This window comes from Cnephaeus nilssonii, assembly GCF_951640355.1.
Source record: "Cnephaeus nilssonii genome assembly, chromosome: 9".
Taxonomy (NCBI): Eukaryota; Metazoa; Chordata; class Mammalia; order Chiroptera; family Vespertilionidae; genus Cnephaeus; species Cnephaeus nilssonii.
The window spans coordinates 26,056,701-26,076,742 of record NC_137080.1 but is presented as its reverse complement, the minus strand read 5'-3'; the positions used below and the strand labels follow the sequence as shown (position 1 = coordinate 26,076,742).

The 20,042-nt window shown below is 38.0% G+C and overlaps 1 protein-coding gene across 7 annotated transcripts in view; it reads left to right on the top strand.

Annotated features, from left to right (window-relative positions):
- REPS1 (RALBP1 associated Eps domain containing 1) overlaps positions 1-20,042 on the top strand; it is a 73,727-nt gene that overhangs the window by 8,388 nt on the left and 45,297 nt on the right. For all 7 annotated transcript variants that reach the window (XM_079781111.1, XM_079781107.1, XM_079781108.1 and 4 more), the window contains exon 2: positions 19,888-20,011. In XM_079781111.1, the coding sequence (XP_079637237.1) occupies positions 19,888-20,011 (124 nt within the window). The remainder of the gene's footprint in view (positions 1-19,887; positions 20,012-20,042) is intronic.

Sequence of the window (20,042 nt, the reverse complement as noted above, 5' to 3'; positions counted from 1 at the left end):
AGGACATTGAAAAAAGAGCTAGAGGAAGATATAAACAAGTGGAAGAATAAACCATGTTTATGGATTGGTAGAATTAACATTATTAAAATGTCCATACTACCCAAAGCAATCTACAGATTCAGTGCAATCCCTATTAAAATACCAATGGCACATTTCACAGATCTAGAACAAATACTCCAAAAATTTATATGGAAACAACAACAACAACAAAAAAACACCCTGAGTAGCCTCAGCAATATTGAGAAAGAAGAACAAAGTTGGAGGAATCACAATACCAGACATCAAGTTTTACTACAAAGTCACTGTAATCAAAACAGCCTGGTACTTGCACAAGAACAGACATGTAGACCAATGGAACAGAACAGAGAACCCAGAAATTGACCTAAGCCATTATGCTCAATTAATATTTGACAAAGGAAGCAAGAACATACAATGGAGTCAATACAGTCTCTTCAATGAATGGTGTTGGGAAAATTGAACAGATACATGCAAAAAAATGAAACTAGACCACCAACTTACACCATACACAAGAATAAATTCAAAATGGATAAAAGACTTAAATGTAAGTTGTGAAACCATAAAAATCCTAGAAGAAACCATAGGCAGCAAAATCTCAGACATCTTGGCGGGGAGTGGGGTGGGGAGGTGTCAATTGAGGAAAAAGGAGACATGTAATACTTTAAACAATAAAAAAGAAAGAAAGAAAAGAAAAAAATCTCAGACATCTCTCATAGCAATATGTTTGCAGATACATCTCCTAGGTCAGTGGTCGGCAAACTCATTAGTCAACAGAGCCAAATATCAACAGTACAATGATTGAAATTTCTTTTGAGAGCCAGATTTTTTAAACTTAAACTTCTTCTAACGTCAGTTCTTCAAAATAGACTCGCCCAGGCCATGGTATTTTGTGGAAGAGTCACACTCAAGGGGCCAAAGGGCCTCATGTGGCTCGCGAGCCGCAGTTTGCCGACCACGGTCCTAGGGCAAAGAAAACAAAGGAGAAAATAAACAAATGGGACTACATCAAAATAAAAAGCTGCACAGCAAAAGAAACCATCAATAAAACAAAAAGGGAGCCCACTGTGTGGGAGAACGTGTTTGGCAATGATACATCTGATAAAGGGTTAATATGCAAAATATATAAGGAACTCATACAACTTAAAAGGAAGACAATCCAATTAAAAAATGGGCAAAGGACCTAAATAGACACTTCTCCAAAGTGGACATACAGATGGCTAAGAGACATATGAAAAAATGCTCAAAGCGATGCAAATTAAAATGAGGAGGAGGTATCACCTCATACCTGTTAGAATGGCCACCATCTACAAATGACAAGTGCTGGTGAGAATGTGGAGAAAGGGAACCCTAGTATACTGCTTGTGGGAATGCAGACTGGTGCAGCCATTATGGAAAACAGTATGAAGTTTCATCAGAAAATTAAATATGAAACTGCCATTTGACCCAGTATTCCATTTATACCACAGAATACTATGCAGCAGTAAAAAAAAGAAGGCTTTCTTACCTTTTGAGACAGCATGGAGGGACCTAGAGAGTATTATGCTAAGCAAACAAAGCCAGTAAAAGAAAGACAAGTATAACATGATCTCACTCATATGTGGAATCTAATGAACAAAATAAATCCAAAGACATAGAAGCATGGAACAGACTGTTGAATTTCAGAGGGAAGGCAGGGGAGGAGTGGGAGAGTGGTTGGGAAAAGATAAACAAAGGAACTTTTATGCATACATGCATAACCCATGGACACAGACAATAGGGTGGTGAAGGCCTGGGATGGGATGGGGAATGGCTAGAAAGAGTCAATGGGGAGAAAAAGGGAACATATGTAATACTTTCAGCAATAAAGATTTTTTTAAAAATGCGAAAAGATTTTGTTCAGCAGGTAGCATCATATGAATTATATTTTTTAAAAATTACCCTGCTGTATAAAGAAGAAAATACTGGGAAAAGCAGAAATAGATTGGCCAGTGGATATGCAGTAATTTAGGTAGGGGGCAATGACTTACATTAGTGGAATGGAGAGTAGTGGACATATTTGAGATATTTTTAGGTGGTAGAAATAGGAGGTCATGATAATGGATTGGATGTGGAACTTAAGGAAGAGGGAAGAACTCAGGGGTATTGCTGGATGTTGTCATTTTGGATTGCTGGGGAAAGAATGGTGTTGTTGTTTTTTTTGATGTTTTAGTTTTTTGCTTGTTTTATTTTGGAGGCGGGATAATGTGAATTCAGGAGTTTCCTTTCATCAGTCTTGAGTTCTCAGAAGCCTCAGATTGTCAAGTAGGCCTCTATCAGAGAGAACCAGTGAATCTTAAGGAACTCAGATATTTGGCTTGGAGATATCAATTTGAAGATTATCAGTGTATTAGTGATATTTAAAGCCATGAAAATAGGTGAAATCTCTGAGGAAGAGACTGTGAGAGTAAAGGTTTGGCTGGAAATAGAACCCTGAGGATCTCTGTACATTTTAAAGTTGGATAAACTGGAAGGTCACTAGGAAGGAGGCGTAAGAAGGACAGCCAGAGTGGTTGTAGGGAAATTGGAATGTATATTGGATCATGTCATGGATGCCAAGAAATGCAAGTTTTCAAGGAAAGGATAGTTAACTGTATTGAGTTTGGCTTAGAGGTTGAGAAGATGTGGGCCATTGGCTTTGACAACCTATAGGTCATCAGTAACTGAGATGAGCCAGTTTCATGGCTTGGTAGAGATGGAAGCCAGATTTAAGTGACTTGAGGGGATACATGATAGCTCAGGCCTAGAAATTTGGTGTATAGATAGCTTTATAAAGAAGTTTGCCTATGAAAGGAAACAGATACGGGGTAGAAGATAGAGGTGTATGAGGATATAAAGGAAGTCTTTGTTGAGTGTAAGAAATACTGCAGCATGATTTTAGTTGTTAGGATTAATGAAGGAAGGAAGGAAGATGAGAGAAGTCCTTGAGAAAACAAGAAAGTTCAGGATCCTGACTGTATAGAGGGTCAGTTCTTTGATAGGAAATGGATCATCCTCAATTTTAAAAGGAAGGAAGAAGTAAAAACATAAATATAGAGAGAAGTAGGTATATAGATTTAGTGGAGGGAAATTAGAATATTCTAGCCTAATGGCTTTTACTTTTTCTACAAACTGAGGCGAGTTTAACAATTTAGTAGTGAGAAATTATCTGAATATGAAAGTAAGAAAAACTTCACCGTGTCATCAAAAGAATTAAAATATTTAGGAAGAAATTTAACAAAAGAAGCACCAAGATGTTTTTATTACAGAAACATTGCTGAAAGAAATTAAAGAAGATTTAAATAAATGGAGAGAGAGTCTGTGTTCATAGATTGGAAGATTGAATGTTGTTAAAGTGATGGTTATCCCCAAATTGATCTACAGAGTCAACAAAATTCTTACCAAAATCCCAGAAGACTTTTTTGAAGAAATTGTCAAGCTGATCCTAAAATTTATAAGGAGATGCAAAGGACCTAGAATAGCCCAAACAATTTTGAAAACGAACAAAATAAGAGACTTATCCTAGCTAATTTTAAAATTTAACTAATCTCAAATAATCAAGAACATGTGATTGGCATAAGGATGAGAATGTAGATTAGTGGAACAGGATTGAGAATCCGGAAGTAATTCTTACATTTATGATCATTTGGTTTTTTAAAAAAAGTGCCAGGACAGTTCAATTGGGAAAGAATAGTCTTTAAACAAATAGTGCTGGGACAATTGGATATCTGTATGTTTAAAAAATGGCCTTAGGCATATTTTTGTGCTATATACTTAAGACAGTACACAAAAATTATCTCAAAATAGATCACATACTTAATTGTAAAACCTAAAACTATAAAAATTTTAGATGATAACATAGAAGGAAATCTTTGTGACCTGTGTTAGGCAGAATTCTTAGATGTGACACCAAAAGCATGAATCTTAAAAGAAAAGCTGATAAATTGGACTTCATTAGCATTTTTAAACTTTCACAGTTTAAAGGATACTTAATATAAAAAGTTAAGCCACAGAATAGCAGAAAATATTAGCATGTTAAAAACATGATTAACTTCTTTAATCTCTAATACATAAAGAAATCTTACAACTCAATTATAAAAAATTATATTAAAAATGGGGAAAAGACTTTAATAGATATTTCACCAAAGAAGATAGTATGAATGGCCAACCCACATGAAAAGATGTTCAGTATTCATCATTAGGGAAATGCAAATTAAACTACAGTGATATGCTGTTAAACACTCGAGTGGCTATAATTAAAAAGACTAACATGACATAGTATTGGTATTGTGGAGGAACTGGAATCTTTATACACTGCTTTTGGAAAATGGTTTGGCTGTTTCTTAAGTTAAACATATGCTCATCATATGAACCAGCAATTCCACTTTAGGGATCTACCCAAGAGAAATGAAAATGTGCATACAAAAAAGTATAAATGTCTGTTTAGCAGCATTATTCACAATAGTCAGAAGTTGGAAAGAAATAAAAATGTCCATCATATGATGAATGGATAAACAATATGGTATATGCATGCAATGAAATTCTGTTCTGTAGTAAAAAGGAACGAATGACTGATAAATGCTACAACAAAGGTAAATGCAAACACATAAGTGGCAGAAGCTAAACACAAAGGAGTACATATTGTGTTTGCTGTCATGATGAGTTTCTTTTCTATATTGAGATATTTTCAATCTATTTTTATAGTATTTTTGTTTTCTTCATAATTTTTATCCCAGGTATAATATTTATCTAATCTAAATCATCAAGAAACATCTTTATAAGATTACTAGAGGCCCGGTGCACAAAATTCGTGCACTGAGGGGGGGTGTCCCTCAGCCCAGCCTGCACCCTCTCCAATCTGGGACCCCTCGAGGGATGTCCGACTGCCAGTTTAGGCCCGATCCCTCTCACAATCCAGGACTGCTGGCTCCCAACTGCTCGCCTGCCTGCCTTCCTGATTGCCCCTAGTCGCTTCTGCCTGCCAGCCTGTTCACCCCCTAACCACTCCGCTGCCAGCCTGATTGATGCCTAACCGCTCCCCTGCCAGCCTGTTTGCCCCCAACTTCCCTCCTCTGTCGGCCTGGTCACCCCTAACTGCCCTCCCCTGCAGGGTTGATTGCCTCCAACTGCCCTCCCTTGCAGGCCTGGTGCCTCCCAACTGCCCTCCCTGCTGGCCATCTTGTGGTGGCCATCTTGTGTCCACATGGGGGCAGGATCTCTGACCACATGGGAGTAGCCATATTGTGTGTTGGAGTCAATCTGCATATTACTCTTTTATTAGATAGGATAGAGGCCTGGTGCACGGGTGGGGGCCAGCTGGTTTGCCCTGAAGGGTGTCCCGGATCAGGGTGGGGGTTCCCTTGGGGCGTGGGGCGGCCTGAGCGAGGGGCATGAGGTGGTTTGCAGGCCGGCCACGCCCCCTGGCGACCCAAGCGGAGGCCCTGGACCATAGGTTGGCAACCGCTGAACTAAGGGTATCTGGAATTTATTTACCTTCTACAATTGAAACTTTGTAGCCTGGAGTGGAGCCAAGCCTCCTGCTCGCTCCATGGCGGCAGCCATTTCTGTTGAGGTTAATTCACCTTCTATAATTGAAACTTTGTAGCCTGGAGTGGAGGCCTAGGCCGGCCAGGGCAGGTGGAAAGCTTGGCTTCCTCCGTCGCCAGAGGCAACCCTGGCCTGCTCTCTCCAGCTCCGTGGCTGCCGCCATTTCTGTTTGGATTTGTTTACCTTCTATGATTGAAACTTTGTAGCCTTGAGTGGAGGCTTAGGCCAGCAAGGCCAGGCGGAAAGCTTGGCTTCCTCCGTTGCCTGGGAAACCCAAGTCTCCCTCCTGCTCTCTGTGGCTGTAGCCATCTTGATTGGGTTTATTTGCATACTCGCTCTGAGTGGCTGGTGGGCGTGGCTGGTGGGTGTAGCGAAGGTACGGTCAATTTTCATATTACTCTTTTATTAGGTAGGATATTATCTTCCCTGGCCCATGTGGCTTAGTTCAGCGGTTGCCAACCTATGGTCCACGGACCACTGATGGTTCGTGAGATGTGAAAGGTTGACGACCGCTGGCTTAGTTGGTTGAGCTTTGTCCCATGGACTGAGAGGTCCCAGGTTCCAGTCCAGGTCAGGGTACACACCGGGGTTATGGGCTTGATCCCCAGTAGGGAGCATGCAGGAGGTAGCTGATCTATGTTCCTCATCCTCTCTTCCACTCCTTTCACTAAAATTAATAAAAACATTTTTAAAAAAGATCGTATTGTCTTTTATGGAATTAGAAAGGTACTTGAAATAATAATCTAAAACTATAAAATACCATTCATGTTTTGTTTTGTTTTCATTTGATATCCTACTTCTTTGAACTTTTTCCTGATCTCCTCAACCAGATAACCCTCCTGTAACCTTCCCACATTGTTCTATAAGTTTGCACTTATATACATCTTATACTTTTAGCCTCCTGTTCAGGTGTATATGTTTTTCTTAAAATGTGGCAAGCAACTTGGAAGTGTTAGCTTATCCTTGTTTGTTTCGCTCATATTCTGTTCATGATAGGCACCCAAAACACATTGGACTGGTTAATTTGGCACTTCAGGGCTTCATTTCTCATCAGTACATTGGTGAGTCCTAGCCTAACCTCTTCATTTTGTCATAATACTTTAAAAATTCCAAACACCAGTGAATGAACCTTTTTAAACAATATGGAACCTCTGAGACCAGATTGTATAGATCATTCAGTTAGACTGTATGTTAGTGAAAACTTTTGAAGTTTTCAGTCAGGTAACTCTAGTCAAATATAGTGAGCATGCATATTAATAACTTTTCTTTAAGGTACTGTACCTTAATGCTATTCTCCTCTTAGTTTTTTTAAGATGTCAGGTTCACTTCAGTAGTAAACTCACATGAGCTTTTTTGCCTTTCTTGAAGTATAATTTCCAGTTCTTGAACTTGACAATGAACAGGTAGTGGTAGACAACTAATTTAAATAAGGAAACAGGTCAGTAGTTTCTCATTTAATTTAGTTGACTCTTTTGGAGGGAAAGCATAGCATTCTCATAAAATGCATGGCAGTAGTGAAAGCATATCAAATCTGAGTGGTCATGCCTAACCATCCTTAAAAATTATCTGCCGACTCACCCTCACATCTCACAATCTTGTTTCCTATTATTCTCCTAATATGGACTTTGTGTTCCAACCCAGCAAATCCATTTTGTGTTTCTTACAGTTACTTGCTCTGTATCAGTTTCTTTTCATCATGCTACTTTTTCCATGTGCGGTACCCTCCCCTCGTAACTTCCATGCTTCCATCCTCCCCATTTTTCAAAATGTGACTTAGCTTTTGTAGGCTTTGGAAATTTAATTTGAACAACCTCACCCTCACTCTGAGACTTTCATTTGCCCATCCTTTTGTAGGAATTTTGCACTGTGTATTGCTTTTTGTTTATGTCATTGCTTAGCTGCTTTTTCAGTATATTTACATCCCAACAATATTGTAAGCAAACTGAATAAAATTCAGGTCTGTTTTCTTTTATGACCTCATGAGGTCTGTAGCAGCAAAAGTGTACAGTAGATGTTTAGGAAACAGCTCACTTTTTAGGACAAGCCACTTGCTTAGCCTTGCTGTTGCTCTGCATTCATAAATGTGATTGGGATGATGAATTAAAGCAAAGCTGGGCTTCTCACCCAGGGAAGTAAAAAGTGGGGGTGCTGAAACTTGCAGTCTTGATTACTTTCTCCCCCCGTCCAGTCAACATTCTGAGCTTGAGAAGAGACAAGGAGGCTGAAGGAACAGGAACAAATAGCATTCTGAGCTCTGACTTTGCTGCTTTGCTGACCAACATTGTCAGTTCCCCTCCTTCCCTTTTAGAACCCTTTCCCCCCTATTTTTCGTTTTATAGCATAGTAATTGTAAGTTTTTAAAAAAATAAAACTGGAAATTTATTGGCAACTAAAGAAATAAATTATGGCAGAATTTGGATATCTTGGCACATTCTACATTCTTTTATAAAACGTAATAAAGCACAACTTCAGTTGACTTCCAGTGTACCTGGCTGAATGTGGAAGACCACAAATCCATGTAGAGATGAGCGTGCTGGTCACGCTCACAATGGTACCACATAGGGATAGCACATTCCCTAGCACAGGCCACTGATACTGTGCCACATAAAATTACAGATTATACTATTTGTCATGGTCCATATAAATCTCACAGGAATAGTGAAAACTGCAGTTGTTAAACCTTTGAAATCTAAGAGCCTACTGTATTCTGTGCCTGCTTTCAAAAAAAGCTAAGAATTTAATAACCAGAGGAAGAGTGTTTATGGTTAGAATTTCTATTACTATCTACAGTTTTGAACCCCTAGAGACAGAAATCGTTTACTTCCCTAATCACATTTCTGCTGATTCCCCCAAGACTTGGTTCTGGAGTGAATGCAAACATGGTGTTTTCCACTTGCACCTAACAAATGGCAAAAATAGAATTGTCATAGTTACTAATTGCATTGTATCATGGTTATTTTCTGCTTAGTGTTCCCTTTTGCTTCCTGTGTTATTCATTTGACCCTGCAGATCCATTTGCTGTCTTCCTATTTTTCTTCTTCTTTTTATTGCCAAACAACAGATGACCCAGATTTCTTCTCTGCTGCCTGTACCCTCCCTAAGCACTACTATTCTAACGTTTTTATTTCCCTTAACCCTACCCCCTTTTTAAAAAAGATGCTCTCAAAGTTCACATTTATCCTAGTCAGCAAATCCAGTAACCTTTTCTTAGGTCTTATTCTGTTACCACCTCCCTTGCAATTAACACTGAATTACTTCTTGATGGAAATTATCTCATCTTATTTTTGTTCACCATGATGCTAAATTATTGTATGTCTTTAGCATCTTAAAAGTTTTTAAGTTTGGTACTTGTAAGTGTTAGTCTTTTAATAAAGAATAGGTAGGCCTTGATGTAGTCACAAGCATGTTTTGCAGACAATGGTATTTGGCAGACATTAAATAACAGTTTTGTTTTTATTGAATTTATTACTGTTTTTGTTATCTTCTATTTATTTCAGGTGATATTTATTTTCTATTTATATTGTGATATAACTTCCTTTTAAAATAAGTTTATTAACTTTTTGAAAAGTTTTGATCTAAAGAAGAAATATTAAGAACATAGTAGCACAAGTGGCCCATGGACATGGCAGAATTTGTGAAGGTGATATGCCAGTGTCTGAAGTTTGGGAAACACTGGCATGATGGAAAAAGCCAGGCTTTGGGGTTTCACAAAGCTAGGCTCGTATTTTGGCCATGTTGATATCTCTTCTATGATCTTGGGCAAGAACTTTCTCTTTGCCTCATTATTTTAATTTGTAAAATGAATGTTAACAATGCTTGCTGTTTAGGATTATTTGAGGATTATCTTAGATAAGTACTAGCATACCACTCTATAAATGGTAAATTTTTCATCATTATTAATTTTGTTACTTTGTTTCTTTCCTCGTTTAGTCAACAAAAAAATATTTCATATAATTTTAAAGATGTAGTTTAATTCTTAGGACTTCTTACTCTCACATTAGTACTTAACTGTTCTGGGCCTTAGTTTCCCTGGGCATTAGTTTTTTTCATCTGCATATTGAGAATAACATAGCACCAGCCTCATAGGATTGTTTTGAGGACTAAATTAATTCATAAAATACCTGGAATAGTCCCTGGTACCTGCAGTAGTACTATGTAGCTATTAGCTATTATTATTGTTAGTTATGTTTCTAAAAATGTTGGTTATAAAACAAACATGGTAAGCCAAATTATTTCTCTATTTTTTTAATTACTAAATTGGTACTCTTCCTACAAAGGGGAAAATTGACCCTGAGACAATAACTAGATGGAGTACATAAAGTTTTTCGTTATCAAATGTTTAATACAAAACCATGATAAAACACAGAATAAAATACTGTACTGATACTTGAATTTTACACCAGATCTTGTTCCTTTGGAGGTAGATTTATAGGATTTAGCAGTGGCTTTATTATTCCCACTTAAATCCCCAACACAATTAATTTTACTCCTTATATTTTTGTTTATCATCCTATATAATAAAAGCCTAACATGCAAATCGACCGAACGGCGGAACAACCGGTCGCTATGATGTGCACTGACCACCAGGGGGTAGATGCTCAACGCAGGAGCTGCCCGCAGGCCCCAGGCCAGCCAAGGTGGGTGCCAGCAGGTGCCCCCCGATCGCCCTGCCGGTCGCCCCACAGATCGGCCCTGATCGCCAGCCAGGCCTAGGAACCCTACCCATGCACGAATTTCTTGCATGGGGCCTCTATTAAATTCATATTTACATATACATTTGTGTCATTTTTTAAAGGGAACACATAATATATGACTGGTACTTTGGCAGAAATAGTTTTCAGAGGGTAGTTGGTGTTATAATTACATGTATCATATGTAATAGACAATATAAGATTTACACTCAGATAAATAATATTTGCACTAGAAAAGATCTTAGAGATAGAATCCTACCTTTTCATGTTGTTTAGGAAACTTGAGATATCTGAGTTACCTATATTTACATAGCAAGCAGTTATCAAAACTTGATTCTGTGGCCTATCCACCAAAAATAACAATTCTTGTTTTACAATATAACAGAACTATTTTATAATACAACTTATATGAATCTACCTCTGGGCAAATAGGATCCCTTATAAAATAAATTAGTTGTTCAGATCATGAGTTTCAATCCATGTTCTGTTACTTGCTGTGTATCCTTGAGCAAGCTTACTAGTGTGAAACAGTACCTCTTAGAGTTGTTAGAATGATTATATTAATTAATATGTTACTGAGCTTGGACAGTACCTGACACATATATACACCATTTATATTAGCTTTTATCATAATCATCATTGTCATCATCCTCACCCTTTAATAGCCTACAATAGCCCATAGCACAGATTAAAATAATATCATAGTAACAGTGGAATAAATGGGTGTCTCTTTGTCACAAATAATAGAAATTTCCCAGGCCAAGGTTTGCTGCTGCCTGACCACTGGTAAAGAATATGTACCAGAAATTATATCACAGTTACTTAAACCTGTTCAGTCTAATTCTACTCACTGACTACACACACTTCAGAGCTCCACTTATTGTATGTGTTTATGAAAAATCGTGGGCTCCCAATTCCTCTCACTACAGGAGCAATAGTGGTGACATAGTACAGTAGGTAAAAATACATTTTGGAATCCTCAGCTCCCCCACTTACTTTGACCATGGGTGGACTATTAACTTCTCTGTGCTTTAGTTTTCTCATCTGTGACAGTGGGATAAAGGTCCCTGTCTTTCAGGGAGAAAAATTCCTCTTATGAAGACTGAATGAGCTAATTTATAAGTGCTTAAAATGATGTCTGGTCCACAGTGTTTAAATATTTAACTTCTATTATTTTTTTAAATTTTTTGATTAAGTAGGCATTGCTGAGACTCTAGAATAGTTAAGCCTCCAAGTAAGAAAATAGGGAGGTTTGACCTGACCAGTGTGGCTCAGTTGGTTGGGTGTCATCCCATGCACTGAAAGGTTGCTGATTGGATTCCCACAACACATGCCTGGGTTGTGGGCTCCATCCCCAGTAAGGGGCGTGCAAGAATAGAAGGTGTGCAGGAGAAGCTAATTGTTTGCTCTTACATCAATGTTTCTCTCCCTCTCCCTGTCTCTAAAAATTAAAAAAAATATATTTTTAAAAAACAAAAGAAAAGAGAAGTTTGATTACTTGTAACTGGTTCCTGAAAAATAGTATTCCTTAATCAAAAATTATAATTTAATACTAGAGGCCCAGTGCAGGAAATTCGGGTGGGGTCCCTCAGGGTGGCCTGCGGAGATTGGGCCCTAGCTCGAGCCCCCAGCCCCGCAGCCCTTCCTGGCACCCTGCCTTGGCCTGGTGCCGCCCACTCACCCTGCACCTCGCTGCTGCCACTGGTCACAGTCTGCGGGGTGATTGGGTCCCTGCTTGCACCTGCCTTGGCCTGCCGCCGCCGGCTTACCTGCTCCACCATCCTGCCGCGATCCCGCTGTCATCGGGGCCCATCGAAGCTGGCAGCACCTCCACTGCTGCCAGAGCTGCGTTGCTGACACCTGTCATGTTCCCCGCCGCCACCAGCCAGGGCCTCCCTCCCTTCCCCCGGCTGACCCCACCCCCTGGTCAAACTCCCCAAAGAACTCCCCGTTTCGGGGACAATTTGCATACTATGCTTTTATTATATAGGATGGCATATTATAAGGAAACAGGTTGTAAATGTTGGCTTTTCATGTTATCTTATGTATCTTATTGGTTTAGTGGGGTCATTTATCTTGAAAGGTGTTTTAGAAGGACACTTATAAGTCTGGTTGTGCTTGAGACAATACCAGGTTATGCCTTTTGTCCAGTCATAACTATAAATAGTTTTTCCTTTCATTCTTGCATATGTCTCAGATTAGATGTAAATTTTGTGGTCACCCTAAGTATAGTTTACTGGCCTGATTTATTTTACTAAACTATCCCCATGCTCCAATATTTCCTAAACACAAATTCTACTATTTTAACCTTAAGTTTTAGATGGTTTGTGGTATTCTTGAAATCACTTTTGCATTTTTTGTTATTTTTCTCTTTACCTTTAGTCTGTATTTCAGTCTTTTTTTAAAGTTTTTTTTGTTGTTGTTAATGTAGATAATATGAAAAATTACTGTAATTGGGAATTTGGGATTTGAATTGAACTACCAATAAACATTATAGGCAGTCATATTATTTTTCATATCAGAGAGTCCTTACATTTTGAGGCTATCAGAAGTATTTTATTTGTTTAGATAACTAATGACATACTGATTATAAGCAGTAAAATATTTATTGGTCTATATGTACTAGTCTTATCACAGTAGACTGTCAATGGCAGTTTATATTGCCTAAAGCAATATAAAGAATTGAGTCAGCCCTAGCTGGGTGGCTCAGTTGTTTAGAGCGTCGTCACCGTATGCCAAGGTTGCGGGTTCGATCTTGGTAGGGCACGTACTAGCACAAGAACCAACCAATGAATGCATGAATAAGGGGAACAACAAATCAGTGTTTCTCTCTCTCCCCCGCTAAAGTCAATAGATAAAAAAATTAAAAAAAAAAAGAATAGTTAGTAAGGGCTCAAGAAAAGTCTGATATGTCTATTTTGCTATAGTAGTTATGACAGATTTTATATATTTCTTATTTTTGACGTGGTCTGTAAATTAATGTATGCCATTGTCAACAATGTATACAGTTTCTTATTTTACCTAAGAATACCGTTGGGGAAAGACATGGAGAACTCTCCTTAACTGAGATAGGACAGTGGTTAATATGTGAAATGGAGGTTATACATGAAGGTATGAGTGGGAGGAAGAAAAGAACCCAAAGAATTAAGATAAAATCATAGCAGGAGAAAGCAAAGAAGCAATGTGGTCTTGAGTAGCAGGCTTGAAATAAAAGATCCTTTGAATTGTGTAAGCCCAGAAATAAGCATTAAAGATTTTGGATAAGAAAGTATTATAGTGAAAGTGAGTTGAGATATTTGCTCTAGTACAATTAAGGATCTCGAAAGGGTTGGTAAGATTGCATTTCACTTTAGACCTGAGTTCAGTAAGGAAATTTGGCAGTGAAGTTAGTGGTGATAGCTAGTCATCTGCAAACATGCTTCATTAATACAGTAATGGATATTAGTTACCTACTTGTTTGTTGGACCGTGCTCAGTATTTAAATTAAATTGTTTTTGTAACAAAGGAAAGTTTTAGAGGTTAGTCCACATGGCTTGTGTTGACAGCAGTGTTTGAAAGAAAATTAAGTCATGTTGGAATGAGTGGGCTTTGATGTATGCCCTATCTTCTCTGCCATTGATTTTTTTTTCTTGACCTTTTCTCCTTGTCATAATTTATTTCAGTGGTGAACATAATATGTGTGGATCATGTATAATAGAAATTATCTGGCAAAGCAAACAATGTTTAGTATTAGAAAATATTTAACTTTTAAAGAAATGTTAAAAATGATCTTTCCAAATAAAAAAGGTGTAATTCAAGTGAAGACTGTCTAACAGAATGAATTTGGTAAATCGGGGGTGTGAGCACCATCAGGGAGTGATTCTCTTCAGTACTAAGTGCCTACCTGTGCAAAGTACAGAGCCAGGTTTTGCAAGGGATTCCAGTATGACTAAGTCATAGTCTCTGCCCCCAAGCAGCTTGCTAGAGGGACGGGGGTGTAGGGAGTGTGTGGTGTAGTTAACATAATGACACAGATAACAAATAAGTCAAATGGTAGAACCTGGAGTACTAGTACAGAGAAAGAAAAAGTCCTTTGGTTATGGGTAGGAAGTATAGAAAATGTTACAGGAAGGGGAAGGCTCTTATGGTGGGTTGTGAATGAAGAGTGTAATTTAAATAGGCAGAAAAAGGTTAGAGAGTAATCTGGTGAGTGAGGAAAGCAAAAGTATGGAGATAAGAGAGCTCAATCTAGATTCGCCAGATAAGACAGGGAAGGAAGTTTGAGGCTAAGTTATGGAGAGTCTTGAATGCTAGACTTAGAAGTTTATTCTTTAAAATCTAATAAACATTATTTGGAGCTGTACTTAAGGATTGTCAATCTGGTAGTCTGTGTATAGGCATGGAAAGAGACAGCAGCCTAGTTAATAAAAAAATATTCATTCATCCAGCCAACAAATCTATTGATATTGTGCATTAGAAGTTATTTTGGTGCTGGGAATATAAGAATATAAGAGATCTTCCCTGTTCTCTGGAGTCTCATTCTTTTGGTAAATGTGTACAATAAATAAGTACAAACAGTAGGGTGCTCAAGGACAGCCTCTGAGATCAGGACACTTGAGACTTGAATGACTGAAGAAGCCAGCCAAGCCAAGATCTCCAGAGAAAACATACTGAGGATATAACAAGTGCAAAGTTCCTGGAGCAGGAACAATACTGACTTTTAGAAGGAAGAGGTGTTTTAGATTTCATTTATACTGTAGAAATCTATATGTAAGGACTATGCCTGATACACCAGTGAAGGATGAGATAATGCATTTTCTTTGAATGCTCTAATATGGAGTGGAGATTGGGCAGTGGCCTTAATCTTGTCCCTGATGGAGACAAGATTGGACTTTTTCCATGGCAAGACAGGGGGAAATGGGACCTTGGAAACCCAGGGTTTTAATTCCACAGAAATAAAGATCACTCATCCTCCTGTGTGAGTCTTAGGAAATTCCTTTCCTTTGTAGCATTGCAAGAACTCCACTTCCACCGGTAACAGGTGGAGACACAGAAGGCATTCCACCCCTAACAGAATGACCCTGTATTTGTAAAAATTATGTGTATTACATATGTGTGCTCACGTATATGTATACGTGTAGAAAAGTTGAAAAGTGGAACTAGCTGAAAGAACTTATGAAAGGAATTGTTATTTTTTTATGGGAATTGTAGGAACTTTTCATTCTATATCCTTAAGCACCTTTCATTTTATAAGTTAAGAAAATAAAGCTTAATAGTTCACGGTAACTATCAGCAGTATACCAGCCACCACCAACCAGCTGGGTTTCCTAGTTGAGTTAGAATCTAATGGAAGGGGTCTGTATCCTAACAATTAAGTGGTTTCACTGGGCTAGAGAAAGAGTTGCATGTGCACAAATATGCCAAATTTACATTAAGGGTAAATTACCATAGAGAGCATTAAATTAATGAGACTACTTTGAATAATATGCTAAATTAATAAATTTCAAATTTTGGAGGCAATAAATGATTTTCTAGGAAATTATATATTTTACAGATAGAAAACCTAGTTTATTCCAAATAATAAGGAATAATATGGAGACACATGTCAAAGATACACAAGTCTACCCTGTGTCATAGGTGAATTCTTCTAAATTTTTAAGGAGTACATAATTCCTAATCTATTGAAAGAATTTCAGACCAGAGAGGAAAAAAGTAAAGCCAAACCTTTCACATATAGGGTTTTTTTTTTTTTAAAAAAAAAAAAAGCTTAATCATTTTAAGACTGTGGTTAAAATTTTACAAGTATTATGTTTTTAAAGTAATATACCATTACTAAATAGAATTCATTCTAGAGATCAAAGGATGGTTTGATGTTTAAGAACTCTATTACTAGAATTATTAATCTTAATAGACCAAAGAGAAAATTAGGATTTCTTAGTTTTTTGCCCGGACATGCACAAAATAAAATTAACACCTATTTGTGATTTTTGAAACTATGAAACTCAAAGACAAAACTCCTAGAGGAGTGGAACTAGCTGAATAGTTTCTTAATATAACAAAGGTGTTGCAGGGTGTTAGCCAGTATCATCCTTAATGATAAAACACTAGATGTCATCCTGTTAAAGTTAGGACTATGACTATAAATAAATGCCCTCCTAATTAAAATCTCAATTTATTTTGATAAATGGTTCTAAAGATTTATTTGGAAGAATAAGTCATATAAGAATAGCCCAGAAATTTTTAAATAAGGGAAAGAATTGAGAGCTGCACTAACCTTATTGTGGATGTTTAAATATTATAAATCTAAAGTAATTATAAAAGAGGTCTAGGATTAGATATACAAAACTGTAACATAGGGAGCCAGGTATCTATATATATAAAAGCCTAAGCAACCAACCGACTGGCCAGTAGCTATGATGTCCAATGACCACCAGGGGGCAGACACTCAATGCACAGGCATGGAAACATGGAACAGACTGATGACTCGAAGAGGGAAGAGGAAAAGGGGAAGGGGGGGGAGGTGGGAAGAGATTAACCAAAGATCTTATATGCATACTAGAGGCCCGGTGCACCAGTGGGGTCCCTTGGCCTGGCCTGTGGGGATCGGGCCGAAACCGGCTCTCCAACATCCCCCGAGGGGTCCTGGATTGCAAGAGGGTGCAGGCCAGGCCAAGGGACCCCACCGGTGCACGGGCCTCTAGTAATACTTACAAGTGTGTGAGTGGTTTTTCAAGTTACTGGAGAAAAGATGAGAAACAAGCACTCTCATATTGACAGTGGGGGAATAAATTTTAGTAACTTTTTTGAAAGGCAATTCGATAGCTGTTACATTTCAAATATAAGAATACTTTGGTCTAGCAGTTTTGCCTTTAGGAATTGGTACCAAATATTTCTTTAATGACACATTTTGTCTAATTCACAAATTGTGATGATAAATCAGACTTCTTGATACTGTTTCATTAGGGATTATTTTTGTAAATTGTATGTCACAGCCCCTTCACCTCCTAACTTCAAAATATAGAGTACATTTTCCTCCCTTTTTTATTTGGCCCTGCTGTTTCTCCCTTTTTAAAAATTATTTATTAATTTTCTGAGTAAATTATATATTATATATATATGTGTGTGTGTGTGTGTATATGTGTGTGTGTATATATATATATATATATATATATATATATATATATATTTGGTAGTAAATACAGACTCATGTAATGAAAACATAGAAGTGTTCCTTAATTTCAGCACCCAGAAATAAACACTGGCATATTCACTGCCATTTATATGTACACTAGAGGCCTGATGCACGAAATTCATGCAAGAGTAGTCCTTCCTTCCCCCGGCTGCTGGCACCTGCTTCCCTCTGGCACCCGGGACCCGGGCTTCCCTCGCAGCCCCAGCTTTGTCCAGAAGGTCGTCTGGAAGGACATCCAGTCTAATTACCATATTAAGCTTTTATTATAGACTAGAGGCCTGGTGCATGAAATTCGTGCATGGGGGGGGGGGAGTCCCTCAGCCCGGCCTGCACCCTTACCAATCTGGGACCCCTCAGGGGATGTTAAACTGCCGGTTTAGGCCTGATTCCACAGGGAACGGCCCTAAACTGGCAGTCAGACATCCCTGTCGCAATCTAGGACCACTGGCTCCTAATCACTCACCTGTCTGCCTGCCTAATGCCCCCAACTGCCCTCTCCTGCCAGCCTGATCTCGCTCCCAACAGCCCTCCCCTGCCGGCCTGGTCGCCCCCAACTGCTCTCCCCTGCCAGCCTGATCTTACCCCTAACTGCCTCTGCCTCGGCCCCCACCACCATGGCTTTGTCTGGAAGGAAGGCAGACATCCGGAAGATGGCCGGTTGACCCGGTCAAATGAGCATATTACCCTTTTATTAGTATAGATGTCTAGTAAAGTTGGGATTATATTTATACACTGCTTTGTATCCTGCTTTTTGTTTTAATAACATTAATATTGTAAGCAGTGAATTTTAAAGGCTGTATAGTTTTCTTATTATATGGTTATTCCATAATTCATTTTACCGGTTTTTGTTGTTCTGGTAATTTTAGTTTGCTTCTCCTTTTTGTACCTTTGCCCTGCCTCTTTCTTAGGTTTCTCTTTATACCTGCCCTTTAGGTTGTGGTGCTCTCCTGATTTCCCTTTCACTGCCCCTGAGTGTCCCACAGGTACCTGAAACAGATGTTACAAGGATAAATAAACTATATGTTTCCCTTAAGGGGTATCAAGTGGGCAGAAAAGGGTGGTGGATAAGGGCAATAATCCTAATGAAATCCTGTGCAGCCTGCAAGCCTGTGTGCCCTTCCTTCCTTAACTCTCTAGCCCTCCTTTTCCTCCTAGTTCCCTTAATGTAAACCTGCCTCTTTATCTTCCTTACTCTTAAATTTACACACAAATGATACCCCTTAGTGGGAGAAACAGGAAATTCTTCCAGTCAATCACAGCCAAAATTACTGTATTTTCTTGTGCATGTAAACAAATGATCATTGTTATACATTACTTAACCACTGATAGGTGCTTTTCTGAATTCCAGTAAATATGGACTTTACTTCTGACTTACTATCACAACATCCAAGGTATCTTAATCTTCCTTTGAATGTTTTAGGGAAAAGAAAACAGACTAAATATGCTTCCTTTCTACAGGAATTTATATATTTTGAGAAATTGAGATAAAGATACTTAGTGCTTATTTTACTTTAAGATTATAATCCTATATAATAAAAGGCTAATATGCTTAGGCCATCAGTCGGACATCCCCCGAGGGCTTCCGGACTGCGAGGGCTTCCAGACTGCGAGAGGGCACAGGCCGGGCTGAGGGACGCCCCCTGCCAAGTGCATGAATTTCGTGCACCAGGCCTCTAGTGTCTGTATAATAGACATCTACTCTAGCTTTTGGGGTTATAATTTAATCTTGTAACATAAAATTCTCTTTTGTAGTCTGATATGTAATTGCTATAGCCAGTCTAGAAATGTTTATTGAATGACTAGAATGTCAATGTAGATCCTTGAAAGCCTAACTGCTTTAAAAAAACAAAACAAGCAAACAAAAATTGTTGTTGTAAAGGAAAGAGTATAACCACATTAAATACAATCTGGAAAATAAGAGGCAAAAGTCCTACTCTTAATCTCACTTAACAAAATTGCTCATGGAATTTTTATATATTTGGTTGTTTTCAAATTTGTGTTTATGTGGTTTAAATGTGTCCTGCTTTTTTCCCACTGAATATGTCATTTTATGACTATTATTTAAAATGGCTGCATACTAATCTGTTAGTTGCATGACCCTGTTGTATGCACAATGTTTATGTAGAAGAGTGTTTCTAAATATATATATATATATATATATATATATATATATATATATATATGTATATATATATATATATATATATATATATATATGACTCTTAAGAAAAAATAGTTATTCTAATAAAATAAAATTGTTTAGCACATGGATTTTAATAAATAGGCAAACGATAAACTTCTTATTTAAGGTCAGTGCCTTTTTGTTTTCAAACATATGAACCTGAAACTTGAGGAAGTTGGTCGTCAGGTGAGAGTATATATTTTGGAGAAGTTATCAACAGAAGTTAGTTGCTTATTCAAAGAATTATTGTCATAAATCTTACATTACATTGTGTTCTTTTATAGATTATGGAGCTTTGTGGGGCAACAAGACTTGGTTATTTTGGAAGAAGTCAGTTCTATATTGCTTTGAAACTTGTAGCTGTTGCCCAGTCTGGTTTCCCTTTAAGAGTGGAAAGTATTAATACAGGTAAATATGGGATACATTAGTAATTGAAATG